General features: G+C 35.3%; 1 protein-coding gene across 2 annotated transcripts in view; it reads left to right on the top strand.

Moving 5' to 3' along the window:
- Window positions 1-14452, top strand: part of LOC142339596 (uncharacterized) — a 144716-nt gene that overhangs the window by 7151 nt on the left and 123113 nt on the right. For both annotated transcript variants that reach the window (XM_075389745.1, XM_075389746.1), the window contains exons 6-8: window positions 10107-10438; window positions 10683-11085; window positions 11445-11573. In XM_075389745.1, the coding sequence (XP_075245860.1) occupies window positions 10107-10438; window positions 10683-11085; window positions 11445-11573 (864 nt within the window). The remainder of the gene's footprint in view (window positions 1-10106; window positions 10439-10682; window positions 11086-11444; window positions 11574-14452) is intronic.

The following is a 14452-nucleotide window of genomic DNA, read 5'->3' on the forward strand; positions in this document are numbered from 1 at the left end:
TGCGTAAAACCGGTGCTACTTCTTTTCAGCCCGATCGTTTAACCCCCTTCATTATTTCGCCCCGCAAATTAGCAGTCGACATTACAAGCTGTGACGTGTAAGAGAGCCAATTGTCCGATCTTCGGATCTTTTCAACAATTGCCCGCACTAATTTATATTATGGTACGTCATTCAATTTCACTAGCCGCGGAATCATCGCTCAACTGAATTATGGTGGCCGCCGTATTGGCCGACAGGGCGTTTAGCCGACAACCAAAAAATGAGAAATTTAGCCGACAATTAAAATAAAATGAGCAATAAAACTTATTCTGAAGCTGTGATTGGCCAATTTAAAACACTATTTCGTAAGCGGACAAATATACCGCAGTTTTTTCATCGACTAGTGTAACGAAGGTCTATCAACTAGCGTAACAAAGGTAGGATCTTATCCGCTAGCGCCCCCCAGTAAGTTAGGCACCCCCCATTTGTATATGTTTTAACATTTTGTGGATCTTTTCCGCTAGCGCCCCCCCAGTCCTATATGGCCGAAACTTAGGCACCCCCCAAATATTATTGTTTTGCTCCCTTCTGGAAAGGTTACTTATGATCATGATTACGTACCTAGTACAATACATCAACAACCTCATTTGCAACATTTTTCAGGAAAATCAAAGTAGTAGAGCCCTTTACAAAGCACGTAATTCCTAAAAACGCAATGAGAACAAGTTTTTGGTTGATGTATACATTATACGCAGTTCGTTATTATTATGCACGTATTAATTTCGAACCACAGCTCTGTTAATATTTTCTAAATGCCCACTTACGCGTATTCACATGTAATAATTCAAATGCATACAAAATGGGATCTTTTCCCCTAGCGCCCCCCCCCAGTAAGTTAGGCACCCCCCATTTGTATGTTTTAACATTTTGTATGCATTTGAATTATTACATGTGAATACGCGTAAGTGGGCATTTAGAAAATATTAACAGAGCTGTGGTTCGAAATTAATACGTGCATAATAATAACGAACTGCGTATAATGTAAACATCAACCAAAAACTTGTTCTCATTGCGTTTTTAGGAATTACGTGCTTTGTAAAGGGGTCTTGTAAAGGGCAGTTCGCTTGTGATAGATTCACATCAAGTCCCACAGGCCGCTAAGGCATGGCCATGACCCGCGAGGCATGGCCAGATGCGGTAAAATACCTTTGTTACGCTAGTTGATAGACCTTCGTTACACTAGTCGATGAAAAAATTGCGGTATATTTGTCCGCTTACGAAATAGTGTTTTGAATTGGCCAATCACAGCTTCAGAATAAGTTTTATTGCTCATTTTATTTTAATTGTCGGCTAAATTTCTCATTTTTTGGTTGTCGGCTAAACGCCCTGTCGGCCAATACGGCGGCCACCATGTATGTCACCAAAACACGAACAACCAAAAATTGGATTAGTTTATTCGCTTAATTATAAGAAATCATATACTTGTTACGATGACATGTAAGAGAGAAGACGTTATAAAAAAGCGGCGTTAGAAAGCGCCGAAATCTGACTCGATTCAAAAAGAACCCAATGCAGAAAGTTGCCTTGAATTAACCTAAACCGTTGAAAAAAAGACCTACGATAAAAAATAGTTACTTGGGTCAATTAATCTTTTGTTCTTTTGTGATCGCTTCATATTAAGTTACATGAGTCGCTGAGAATTTTGTAAAACTATGACGACGTACTACTTCCGACGTTTAAGAGTGCCGAAACTGCAATTAATTTTAAGAGGGCCGAAAACGCCAATACCAATTATAAATTAAATGCCAGCGGACACGATTTTCAAACAACCATGGCAGCTGAACAATAGTTCGCTTGTTATAGATTCACATCAAGTCCCACAGGCCGCTAAGGCATGGCCATGACCCGCGAGGCATGGCCAGATGCGGTAAAATACCTTTGTTACGCTAGTTGATAGACCTTCGTTACACTAGTCGATGAAAAAATTGCGGTATATTTGTCCGCTTACGAAATAGTGTTTTGAATTGGCCAATCACAGCTTCAGAATAAGTTTTATTGCTCATTTTATTTTAATTGTCGGCTAAATTTCTCATTTTTTGGTTGTCGGCTAAACGCCCTGTCGGCCAATACGGCGGCCACCATGTATGTCACCAAAACACGAACAACCAAAAATTGGATTAGTTTATTCGCTTTATTATAAGAAATCATATACTTGTTACGATGACATGTAAGAGAGAAGCCGCTTTTTTATAAAAAAGCGGCGTTAGAAAGCGCCGAAATCTGACTCGATTCAAAAAGAACCCAATGCAGAAAGTTGCCTTGAATTAACCTAAACCGTTGAAAAAAAGACCTACGATAAAAAATAGTTACTTGGGTCAATTAATCTATTGTTCTTTTGTGATCGCTTCATATTAAGTTACATGAGTCGCTGAGAATTTTGTAAAACTATGACGACGTACTACTTCCGACGATTAAGAGTGCCGAAACTGCAATTAATTTTAAGAGGGCCGAAAACGCCAATACCAATTATAAATTAAATGCCAGCGGACACGATTTTCAAACAACCATGGCAGCTGAACAATAGTTCGCTTGTTATAGATTCACATCAAGTCCCACAGGCCGCTAAGGCATGGCCATGACCCGCGAGGCATGGCCAGATGCGGTAAAATACCTTTGTTACGCTAGTTGATAGACCTTCGTTACACTAGTCGATGAAAAAATTGCGGTATATTTGTCCGCTTACGAAATAGTGTTTTGAATTGGCCAATCACAGCTTCAGAATAAGTTTTATTGCTCATTTTATCTAAATTGTCGGTTAAATTTCTCATTTTTTGGTTGTCGGCTAAACGCCCTGTCGGCCAATACGGCGGCCACCATGTATGTCACCAAAACACGAACAACCAAAAATTGGATTAGTTTATTCGCTTTATTATAAGAAATCATATACTTGTTACGATGACATGTAAGAGAGAAGCCGCTTTTTTATAAAAAAGCGGCGTTAGAAAGCGCCGAAATCTGACTCGATTCAAAAAGAACCCAATGCAGAAAGTTGCCTTGAATTAACCTAAACCGTTGAAAAAAAGACCTACGATAAAAAATAGTTACTTGGGTCAATTAATCTATTGTTCTTTTGTGATCGCTTCATATTAAGTTACATGAGTCGCTGAGAATTTTGTAAAACTATGACGACGTACTACTTCCGACGTTTAAGAGTGCCGAAACTGCAATTAATTTTAAGAGGGCCGAAAACGCCAATACCAATTATAAATTAAATGCCAGCGGACACGATTTTCAAACAACCATGGCAGCTGAACAATAGTTCGCTTGTTATAGATTCACATCAAGTCCCACAGGCCGCTAAGGCATGGCCATGACCCGCGAGGCATGGCCAGATGCGGTAAAATACCTTTGTTACGCTAGTTGATAGACCTTCGTTACACTAGTCGATGAAAAAATTGCGGTATATTTGTCCGCTTACGAAATAGTGTTTTGAATTGGCCAATCACAGCTTCAGAATAAGTTTTATTGCTCATTTTATTTTAATTGTCGGCTAAATTTCTCATTTTTTGGTTGTCGGCTAAACGCCCTGTCGGCCAATACGGCGGCCACCATGTATGTCACCAAAACACGAACAACCAAAAATTGGATTAGTTTATTCGCTTAATTATAAGAAATCATATACTTGTTACGATGACATGTAAGAGAGAAGACGTTATAAAAAAGCGGCGTTAGAAAGCGCCGAAATCTGACTCGATTCAAAAAGAACCCAATGCAGAAAGTTGCCTTGAATTAACCTAAACCGTTGAAAAAAAGACCTACGATAAAAAATAGTTACTTGGGTCAATTAATCTTTTGTTCTTTTGTGATCGCTTCATATTAAGTTACATGAGTCGCTGAGAATTTTGTAAAACTATGACGACGTACTACTTCCGACGTTTAAGAGTGCCGAAACTGCAATTAATTTTAAGAGGGCCGAAAACGCCAATACCAATTATAAATTAAATGCCAGCGGACACGATTTTCAAACAACCATGGCAGCTGAACAATAGTTCGCTTGTTATAGATTCACATCAAGTCCCACAGGCCGCTAAGGCATGGCCATGACCCGCGAGGCATGGCCAGATGCGGTAAAATACCTTTGTTACGCTAGTTGATAGACCTTCGTTGAACTAGTCGATGAAAAAATTGCGGTATATTTGTCCGCTTACGAAATAGTGTTTTGAATTGGCCAATCACAGCTTCAGAATAAGTTTTATTGCTCATTTTATTTTAATTGTCGGCTAAATTTCCCATTTTTTGGTTGTCGGCTAAACGCCCTGTCGGCCAATACGGCGGCCACCGTTTATAACAGTGCACAAAATTAAATTTGTTACATTTTTATACCGATGATTTTCTAAACCAATCAGATCTTTTTGACTGAAATTCTCAACCAATCACTATGAAGTTGTGAGATGTTGGATTTAATTTTTTATAAGGCCAAAATATATGGAGAAACATAAATTTAAAGCAAACAATGACAATTGCAGACTCAAAGTCGAGAATTTATTCAAATTTTCACCCGATAAATTTCAAAGCCAATCAGATCATTTTAACTGAAATGAGTGTAAAAGTTCTGAAAAATTATAATAAAAGGGTGAGATTTTTTTTATTTATCTTACTTAATAGGAAAAAATAATCCCGTTGGACTTGATATGCATCACAACCGAGCAAGTGATTGGGTTTCGCTTTTGAAATCAGTGCTGGTTTTGGCACTCTTAAGCGTTGGCATAGTATTGCGTCGGCATAGGTGTACTTAATTGGTTGTTTCATTTCTAATCCCTAGGGCCGCTGAAGCGTGGCCATCTACTGCAAGGCATGGCCAGATAAATATTATACTAAATTAATTGTACCAATTTTATAGATGGGTACACCGTAAAACCACGATTCTATGATAATAGAATGAACAAGGCAGCTCGTTAATGTGCGTTCGCACATGATGTTCCGACCCGAGCTCATCTACATTTTTGACTTAATTGTCAACCAAATGAAGAGATAACAAAAATAGATGTTTGAATTTTAAAAAAAATGCTACATTTTAAGTTCATTAAACACACTAAATTCTGCCTCGATGAAATAGCAATCATAGGTTTCATTCAAGTGACATCAATAACTCATCACAATAAGTCGTATGGCAAAGAACACATCAAAACCACGAAATTTTTGGAAAACCATGAAACAATGGAAAAATACATCAAAACCACGAAATTTTTGAGAAAACCCATGGTATCAAAGTCAAAAAATTCTACAGCTTTCAACGGAAGGCATTTAATACGCTAAATTATGCCTAGATGATGTGACGACTAGGATGTTTGTCTTTCAAAATTGATCAATAAGACATTACAACAAGTCATTGACAATGAAAACAACAACAAAAACAGGCAAAATCCAAAAGTTCGGTAGAAAATTGAGAGAAGAAAGTGTCGAAGCTATTTAAACTATAAGCTTTTTTCTCTGAAAATTTTTTCAACGATCCATTGAACGTCTTCAATAAGCCAATGGGAGCTATCAATATTAGGATAATGTAATACGATTTCAAAAGGAACCAAAATTACTAAAAAAAATCCAAAAATTATAAAAATTATGAAAACTCGTGCACCGAAGTAAAAAAAACCAATAGTTGGAAGACAAAACCACTAACTAGATAAATTGTTGCTGATGTAGAAAAAAAGCGGTTCTGTCATTACCGAGACTGACTTACAATCCACGAAAATAAGCTTAAGATTGATTTATGTTCAAAAAAAATAAAAAATATTTTTAAAGTCTTAACAGCCATTAAACTCAAAAGCTTTCATAGGAATTCAAAGAATACGCCACGATGTGAATACAAGGATGTTTATAATGCCTAGGTAATCAATAAGACATCACAATATGTCTTATGATTATGAAAAAAAAACAACAAATACAGGCAAAAACCATAATTTCTTTAGAAAAATGGGAGAAGAAAGTAGTGAAGCCATTTAAACGATATTCTTTTCTCAGAAAGTTTTATCTATGATCCTTTGGACGTCTTCACTAAAGGAAGATATAGCCATTAATATTAGGATGACGTGATAAGATTTCAAAATGAACCAATAAAACGAAATCTCCAAAAAAAATTTTAAAATCTTGTGGCATTGAAGACGTATAACCATTAGTTATTTGATAAAGCCGCCAATTAGATTATCTTATGTTGCAGTGGTATGAAGGAGTTCAATCCTGTTTTTACTGAGACGAACTTAAAGTTCACAAAAATAAGTTTATGATTTACTAATTTTAAAAAACTTTCGAAAATTTATTTTCAAAGTCTTAACAGCCATTAGCTGTCCACTCACAGCACTAGATAGGTTCACTTAATGCTCATTAGCAAATATATTGCACCTTTAGTCAACAAGGTTATGACATAGGATTATAAAACTTTAAGAAAAACCTCAAAAAACAAATCAAAATTTCATTTGAAATTACAAAATTTGAGATACGAGTCCAAAAAAGAAACATGAGCGATCACTTCGAAACAAATTTTTTGTTCATTGGGCTTCATTTTATCGTAAAAGAGGTTTGTCATTAATGGAACTTCGATATTAAAAGTGTCTAGTAGTCTCTAGGTGACTTGAAAAACAAAAAAAATTGCAAAATTTTCTTAAAAAAAGGAGCTCCCAAACCTAATTCGAATTTTTATATATTAAACTTCCCTCTAAGACTAGAACTAGTCTTTATTATCTCCTTCCGTCTATTAAAAAACTAAAATTGATTTACTTTTTGGCGTGAAATCTAGTTTTGAATTAAATTTTTCGTAGAAAAAACGTTAATTCGAACGAAAATTACGGTAAAAGTTAACAAAAGTGAACCAAATATCCAGTGTTCACATGAAACTTTAAACCTCGATAACTCCTCGAAAAAAACGAAATTCAAAAAAATCTTTTTAATTTCGAATTCTACGCTGGACGAGCTTTTTAATGATACCACGCACATTTCTCTACGATGAATATATCGGTCGGCCAAAATTCACGGAACAAACAAAAAAACCCATTTGAGTATATAGTTCCTCCCCCCACAAGTGGGGTCGGAACAATTATAATACATCGTTGTCAAATTTGGGACAAGAGATCGAAAATGAAAGTATTCAAGTTGCATATTGGCCAATCAGATTTCAGCACTCAGTTATAATAGCTTGAATCATGGTCGGTCGTCATTATAGGTTCGGTTTTGATGAACTCATATTGCGCCCTACGCGCCGTTGAGTCATGTCTCAACTGATTAACAAAGATTGACAAATTAACCATTTCTTTTTTCGATGATACACTTTAATTTTACCCTCTCAGCTTGTTGGGCCAATAAAATTTTGTTCGCTGGGCCCCCAGTTTTTCAGGTACCCTCGTTTGTATGTGTTTAAACAGTGTCTAGATTCCAGTTATTACGTACCAAGACGCGGGAATAGGCATATAGAAAAAATTAATTGAGCGGAAGTTTGTGAAATTATTGCAGGTCTTCTAAAAACGCAGTGCATATAATGTAAATTTCAACCAATTTTTTTAAAATGCTTTGTTGAAGTTACCCTCTTTGTAATGTGATTTACTATTTTGATTTTCTTGGAAAGTGCTACGAATATGGTTGTTGATCTGTTATACAATGGACGTAATTATGGAAAAAAACTTTTTGCAAAGGGAGCCAAACATAAGTTTTAGCCCTATTGTAAAAGATCCGCTTGTCTCTGCGTTCGTTTGCTTTAACCTGGAGATCAGATTTTTTAGAACAAAACAGTGCCTTTTAAGTTGCCTAATTTAAAACAAATGATTTCAGATAATGAAAACCAATAGATATCAAGGGAAATCTTTATACACGTCTGGGTTCATTCATGCCTCCATATGAAGACATTCAGGCCTGTCATTATTCGTAATACGTCGTTCGTCTAGAAAAACATCTAGACCTCTCATGGGCTCTGTGCGTATTTGGGCCTAATTCCTAGCCACCCCAAGCAAAACTTTGCTCTTTCGAATCTTCATTTCCTGGACTCATAATTTAAGTAATTCGCGATTACGAAGAAAATAACCTACGAAATCGAGTGACGAGTGGATCAAAAGATTAAGAGGGAAGGTCGTTAATTAATATGCAATCACTACTAACCAACTTAAGTTTACATAATTTTTTGGCAAAAATGGGTGAAACTTTTGTTCTGGGAAATAAGCAATTAATAAACAGGCGTCCAAGATGTTAAAATAATAAGCAATACACTAAACTCATTAGATATATTCAATTGTGCCTTTTTTCAACACCATTAGTTTGATATGCGACCTGTAATTAATGAGACTAGGTAGCAAGTAGACAAAAAAACTACACAAAATGCAAAATGCCAAAATATGTTTATATATTTTTGGAATTTGACTTCAACGTCAACAAAAATTTTAGCTATGCAATGAAATCAGTAATTAGGCTCCTTTTTTCATCCATATAAAATCGCTAAGACCTACAATAATCCAGTTTTTTGAATACGACTACATGAAGAGCGACAAATAAAGTACAAAATTATTTTAAATTTTGCTAGAGGACGACTTTGAAGCTGTTAAAACCACAACCTATCAACCGAAAATTTTATGTATTTAATTGCCTTTTCTTTGTAAACGCCATTAGTTTGATATCTGATATGTCAATAATGTGAAATGACCAGTAAAAGAGCCTGAAAGATGAAAAAACATCCAAAATTCAAAAATTTATTGTGAAAAAAATCATAGCTTTAATCTATACCCATTTCTTAAGACATATAACCGCAATAATTCTTAAATTTTATTTATAAAGGCCATGCAACCTGTGTTTGCTCACCTTATGCTACAAATTCACCGAAAAAAGTCAAATGTGAAATGTCAAAATTTTTATAAGTTTTGTTTTAAATTGTTCGTTTTGTCCTGTAAATAACATAAAAAAAAGCGAAAAGGCAAAAAAATATTTTAAAAAGACATCGACTGATTACAATCCGAAATAATTTAGGACTTTAAAAAAGGCAGATTAGACCAAAACTAATCCTGCTGTTGCTTGTCGTCCTTTAGTAACATGTTCTCGTTCTGCCTTTTAAAAAAAGAGTCAATACATCAGAAATAAATGATGCATTTTGGATTAGTATCGAGTTATATTAGCAAAAATCCGCAATGTGTTTATTCAAGAGCATTCAGAGGAAACGCAAGTAAAACTAGCCCTCTTTGGAGTTGACGAAGACTGTGTCAGCAGCTATTAGCCTTAATCCGGCAAATTTAAACAAATTGGACTAAAGAAACCTATTTTGTGCTATCTTGGGTGGAAGAAAGGCTGAATTTTGAAAAAGATAGCAAAAATGTTAGCCGAGAACTTGGATCAAACTGTTCAACAACACTTTTCTACCTTTAAAGGTAAGACCAACAACGCTATTGTTAACAATTTTATTACGCTTTCAGGAAATTGGGCAAGCATTGCTTTAAAATACGGAAATTGTGAACGGATACAATGAAAATCAGTCAAAAGTTCTCAAAACTTTAAACCGCGATAACTCCGTGGAAAAATTGAAATTCAAATAATTTTTTGAATTTTATATCCTACGATGAGCAGGCTTTGTAATGATACCACTCATAACAATCTTCGATGAATATATCATTCAGCTAAAATTGACTCAACAAAAAACCCTTTTGAGTTTATTGTTCCTCCCCCACTAAAGCGGGTCGAATGAAAAATAGCTCTTTAAGAAGTCATTTTTCGTCTATACAGTTTAAATTTTGTCTATTTAACACTCAAAAAAGAAGCAGCGTTGAAAGATAATTACAGCAGATCTATTTTCCATTCTAATAACTAGGAACCTATTTTTAAAGGTCGATTTTACGTGAAATTGATTTTAACGATGCTTGATTTTTTGTTTGTTATTTTTTGTTCGCATTTTTGTAGTGACCCTAGTCGTAAATTAAAGGATTTTATAAATATTTATAGAATTTTGCAAAATAATGTTTAAGTTTTTGAAAAATATTGGGTAATATATAAATTGAATTTCTGGAAAATAATGCAACATTTTCAAAAATTTATCATTTTTTTATCGATTAATTTTGAGTTGTTTCTAAAGTTTTGTAAGTCTAGAGGACTCGAGTTTTATTGTTTAGTGGCCCAGAGAAAATTGTCTCCTATTACTCGACTCTGCAGAGAAATTCTCACAGCAAACCAAATCCCAACTATCAGAGAGTAAACAATTAGATTCCTTCGATTTCGAGGAACTACAGACGTTCAGCAATTCCTTGAATGAAATTGGACAGAAATTGGCCAATCACCAGACGAATTGCAAAAGATTGCAAACAGCTGCGTCGAATTATCCTGTAGTGATGGAATCGGATGGACATTCAACTGCAGAGAAAATCAGTGAAACGATTCACACTCTTGAAGATCTGAGTCAGGAATTAAACATATGCTTCAGCAGAACTCGGTTCTGCCACGCAAGGTTCGTTCAAAATTCAACAATTTAGGATCTTTCCCGTCCCCCCCCCCCCCCCCCCAGGGTATTTTTATACATTGCGTAATTCGGCATTGGGTATTTTGAGCCGACATTCAATTTTTTTTTGGATTATTTGATTTTATTGTTGAAGTAAAGTTAATAAATGCTTGCATTATTTGCAAATTTCGGTTCTATTTTTGGGTTAGTTGTAATTTTAAGTTCATGTTTACAATAATTTAATTTTTTCTAGATTCTCAAGCGCATTGAAATCAGAAAAAGAGTTGAAAGAAAATCTTAAAATACTCGTTCAAACTTTGACCCAATTTCAAACTGACGTCACAGCTTTTAACTCGGACACATCAGCCACCAGTCACCAACAATCAGTAAATGTTCAATTATTTCACATCGAGGCGGAAATTCTAGAACATTCTGTCAGGAAACTTCTGAGGAAGTGTTCCAAAATTGACAAACAGACATCGTCAACTGAGGAACTAAGAACCATGATTACTGTGACGTTGGGATCAATCCTAGCGTTGAAGCAGAAATTGAATCTCAAAATGGTTCAACTCATACAAGAAGAGGAACGAATTGCGTCCGTTGGAGAAGCAGAGAACTTTTTTGAGAAGATCAGGAATCGACTGTTAGCTTTCGAAGTAAGTGTTAATTTGATATTTCATCGTTTTGGAATGTAAACGGTGTTATTCTCTTCATCTTTTTTTAGTTTTATGGTCTTTGCAATTTTATTTTTCGTGGCAAAATTCTGTAACGTAAGCAATTCTGTTTTCGATTTTTCTTACTTTTGCCGGTTTGACATTTTTCATCTCCAAAATGTTTGAATTTGAACTCATTGTTTAAAAACATCACCAGTTTGTTATCGACCCTCTCCCCTCCGAGAACTTTTTTCCCATCTCTTTATCGCTTTATACAAAATCGGGAATTAGTTCTGGTGAACCGAATCGAAAATTAACATGTTATCTTGATAATTGACTTTTTAAATTTCTTGTGATTTCAGGATAAACTTACAAAACCAGAACTGTCATCTGAGTCAAAATTCAATGAGAGACTCAAGATACAATTGAGTGCATTGAAGAAATTCAGTACTTTAATCGCCAAAGAGATTGAACAGTGTTCAGCCCTTCAGGTTTGTAATACCTTTTGAACTTGATTTCGAATTTAAAATTTATTCACTTATATTCAGCAAACAATTGTGCATTATCGCACGATTTCATGGGAAAACTAACAAATAGTACAAATTTCCTAAGTTACCCAGGTTCAGACCTCGGCTTATGAAAAGACCATGCTCGACTGAAAAATGGTATGAAAAGACCATTCTTGACTCAAACATCCCTGAAAAGACTTTAGCTGGACTTAATCACATTATAACGACATTACCCGACTTTGCTGGCTTTACTCTGAGAATTCTTGATCTCTATTGATTCCGATTTCTCTTCCATTAGGTTATTGAATTTCATTGGAGCGTATACTCATAGTATTTTTGATAATAGCAATTATCCCCCCCCCCCCCGACCAGCTTAGTGTGCATATATTTTTACGTCCGCAAGCGCACCCACTATTTTTGACATAGCAACGTGCTAAATGACAAAAGCTAAATTGTAAATAGGGGCATAAAAAACAGGGGGAGGGGCGAAACAGAAAAGATCCAAGTTTTTTTGAAAGCACCCAAACTCAACACAAAATACGTGATTGTAATGTCGTATCTTTTTTGGCTCATATGCTTCGCTTTGCAGTTTTTGACCTTCCGATTGACTGTTAAGGCCTTGATTTTGTAATGGTTACGCGCCTCTGCTTGAAGTCACTGAGAACTTCTGGCGTTTATCGAGAACGGCGAAGCGGTTCGAGATATTAAGTCAGAATTTCGAAGTGAATTCTGCAGAGTCTTTTAACCATGCTTAAAACACGAAACGCGCACGTTTTAAAATGACGAAAGTCAACGAAATTCAGCTTCTGGCTAAGTAACAACTTCTGGCATTTTAACTTCTGGCACTGCAGATTTTCGGCATTTTAAAATGTGCACGTGAGTGCTTTAATTTGAGTTGTACCATTACAAGCAGCGAAACTCATTTGTCGACAGTTTACTTCTGGAAGTCAAATAAAAAGTTTGCCAAAATTGGTATCATCTTTTTCACTTTAAATCTTAAGCGTAGTCTAAAATAACTTATAATGACGTCATTTAAAGCCCCTTAGTGAGTTTATAGCGCCCTAATATAGTATCTTTTGACATCCAGTGGTTTGTGTTTCATTCTATTGTACGTCACGGTACCAAAAAATGAGAGTGGGAGCGTTAAAGACTTATGCCTAGTAGGCTTGAAGGGCCCAGGTTGAGTCCGAAGAAAATCTGTAATAGGCGTCTCAAATCATGTTCCAAGCTGTCTTTAGCCAAACAATTCATCAAAATTTTAAAACGTTATGTCTGTTAGTTTTCAGATTTAGGATCTTTTCCGTTTGTTCCTCCCCCTGTTACAGAGCACGTGCCATTACATAGCAAATCCTTGTAAAAACTAAACATATGTTACGTGCGGCGTTGGTGTGTTGGGAGGGTGCATATAAATAATATGCGCCAACTAAGCTGTAGGGGGGGCCACAAACGAAAAAATCCGATTTTTGTATGCAAGCAGTGGTCCTGCTAAGACAACTTTGAGCTGACCGGTCAGTATGTAAAATTGTTTTTCTTTCTCACTCTCCCGTTTCATGCATTAGCAATTCCCAGCATTAAAATTCTCCATACAGAACTAATTATCCTGAAATAGTTGTCTTTTATCACAAAAAGTCTTTTTCTTCCGTAGACCTTGATGTCAAGTGAAGAAAAGTCCCTTCTTGAGGACCAAATCGTTAAAGTTTGTGAATATTTTCTGCAGGAAAGAAAAAAGTAAAGAACGCCCTCGAAAAACTGAAAACCAATGAAATGACATCTTAAACATTGAGCTTAAACATCTTGCCAATTTTGCGATTAAGAATTGATTTTTTTTAATCAATAATTTCATAAAAACTTAAACTCTAGCAGATTTAAATAGGTAACTATGAAGGTAACTATGAAGGTAACTATGAGTTAGGAGCAAAAATATTAAATAAAAATACAAAATCTTAAGGAGAATTTTCCTTCGAATAGAGGAAAATAGAAATTGATATTTGTTTCGGCAACTTGTTTTTATAAAAAGGGAAATAAACTCCTGAACTGCTCATTCATAATATCTTTTAAGGATACACAATGAAATAAATTAGGTTCACCTCTAAGTTCCAAATTTGATTGAAGGGACTGGAGAAGTGAAAATTCCCTCGCGCTGTTGAAAGCTGCCTTCTAAAAAATCGGCATTTGTAATTAGGTTAACCAAATGTTAGTTTTGCGAAGCTAGTGTTTCAAGGTATCGCCTTGACTTGAACGACAAGAGGACACACGAATAAATGCAATACAACGGCAGAGGGTCACGTCTTTTTGGCACTTATTACAACAATAAACCGAGAATAATTTGTCTGTCGCTTCTCTTTTTGCCTCTCAGAAAAGGTGTAATAGTATTATTAAGTACAGCTGGTCCTATCCAGCTGGAAACTTGAGAGTGCAATAAAGTTTCTGTGGCTTTGTCAAATTTTTTAAATAAGATTCTGCACTATAGCTTACAATGACCAATAAGAATAGATAAAGGTATTTAGATTAAGAACCGAGAAAAAGAGATATCACTCATTTTGGAGGCACACGTGAGCTAAAAAGAGCTGAGAAAATTATTTTTCATTTTTCCTGAACTGTATATTGCCTCAAAATTCAATTGTCTGCGATTGAATATATTCGCAGAGATCTGAATAAATAAACCTTATCACTTACTTCATTGCAACGGCAGTTTGAACAGCGTCCAGTTATCGGTTTTTTTAATCAAATATTTTCCTTAAAAAATTATGAAGTGTAATTTCATATTATTGCTACAAGTCTTGATATCAATTTCATTCGAAAATTTTTTCATTTAATGCCATATAAGTTAACAGTTTAGCGGACACTAATGGCAAAAAAAG

Source organism: Convolutriloba macropyga, chromosome 5, assembly GCF_964194025.1.
Source record: "Convolutriloba macropyga chromosome 5, txConMacr16.3, whole genome shotgun sequence".
NCBI classification, from domain to species: Eukaryota; Metazoa; Xenacoelomorpha; order Acoela; family Convolutidae; genus Convolutriloba; species Convolutriloba macropyga.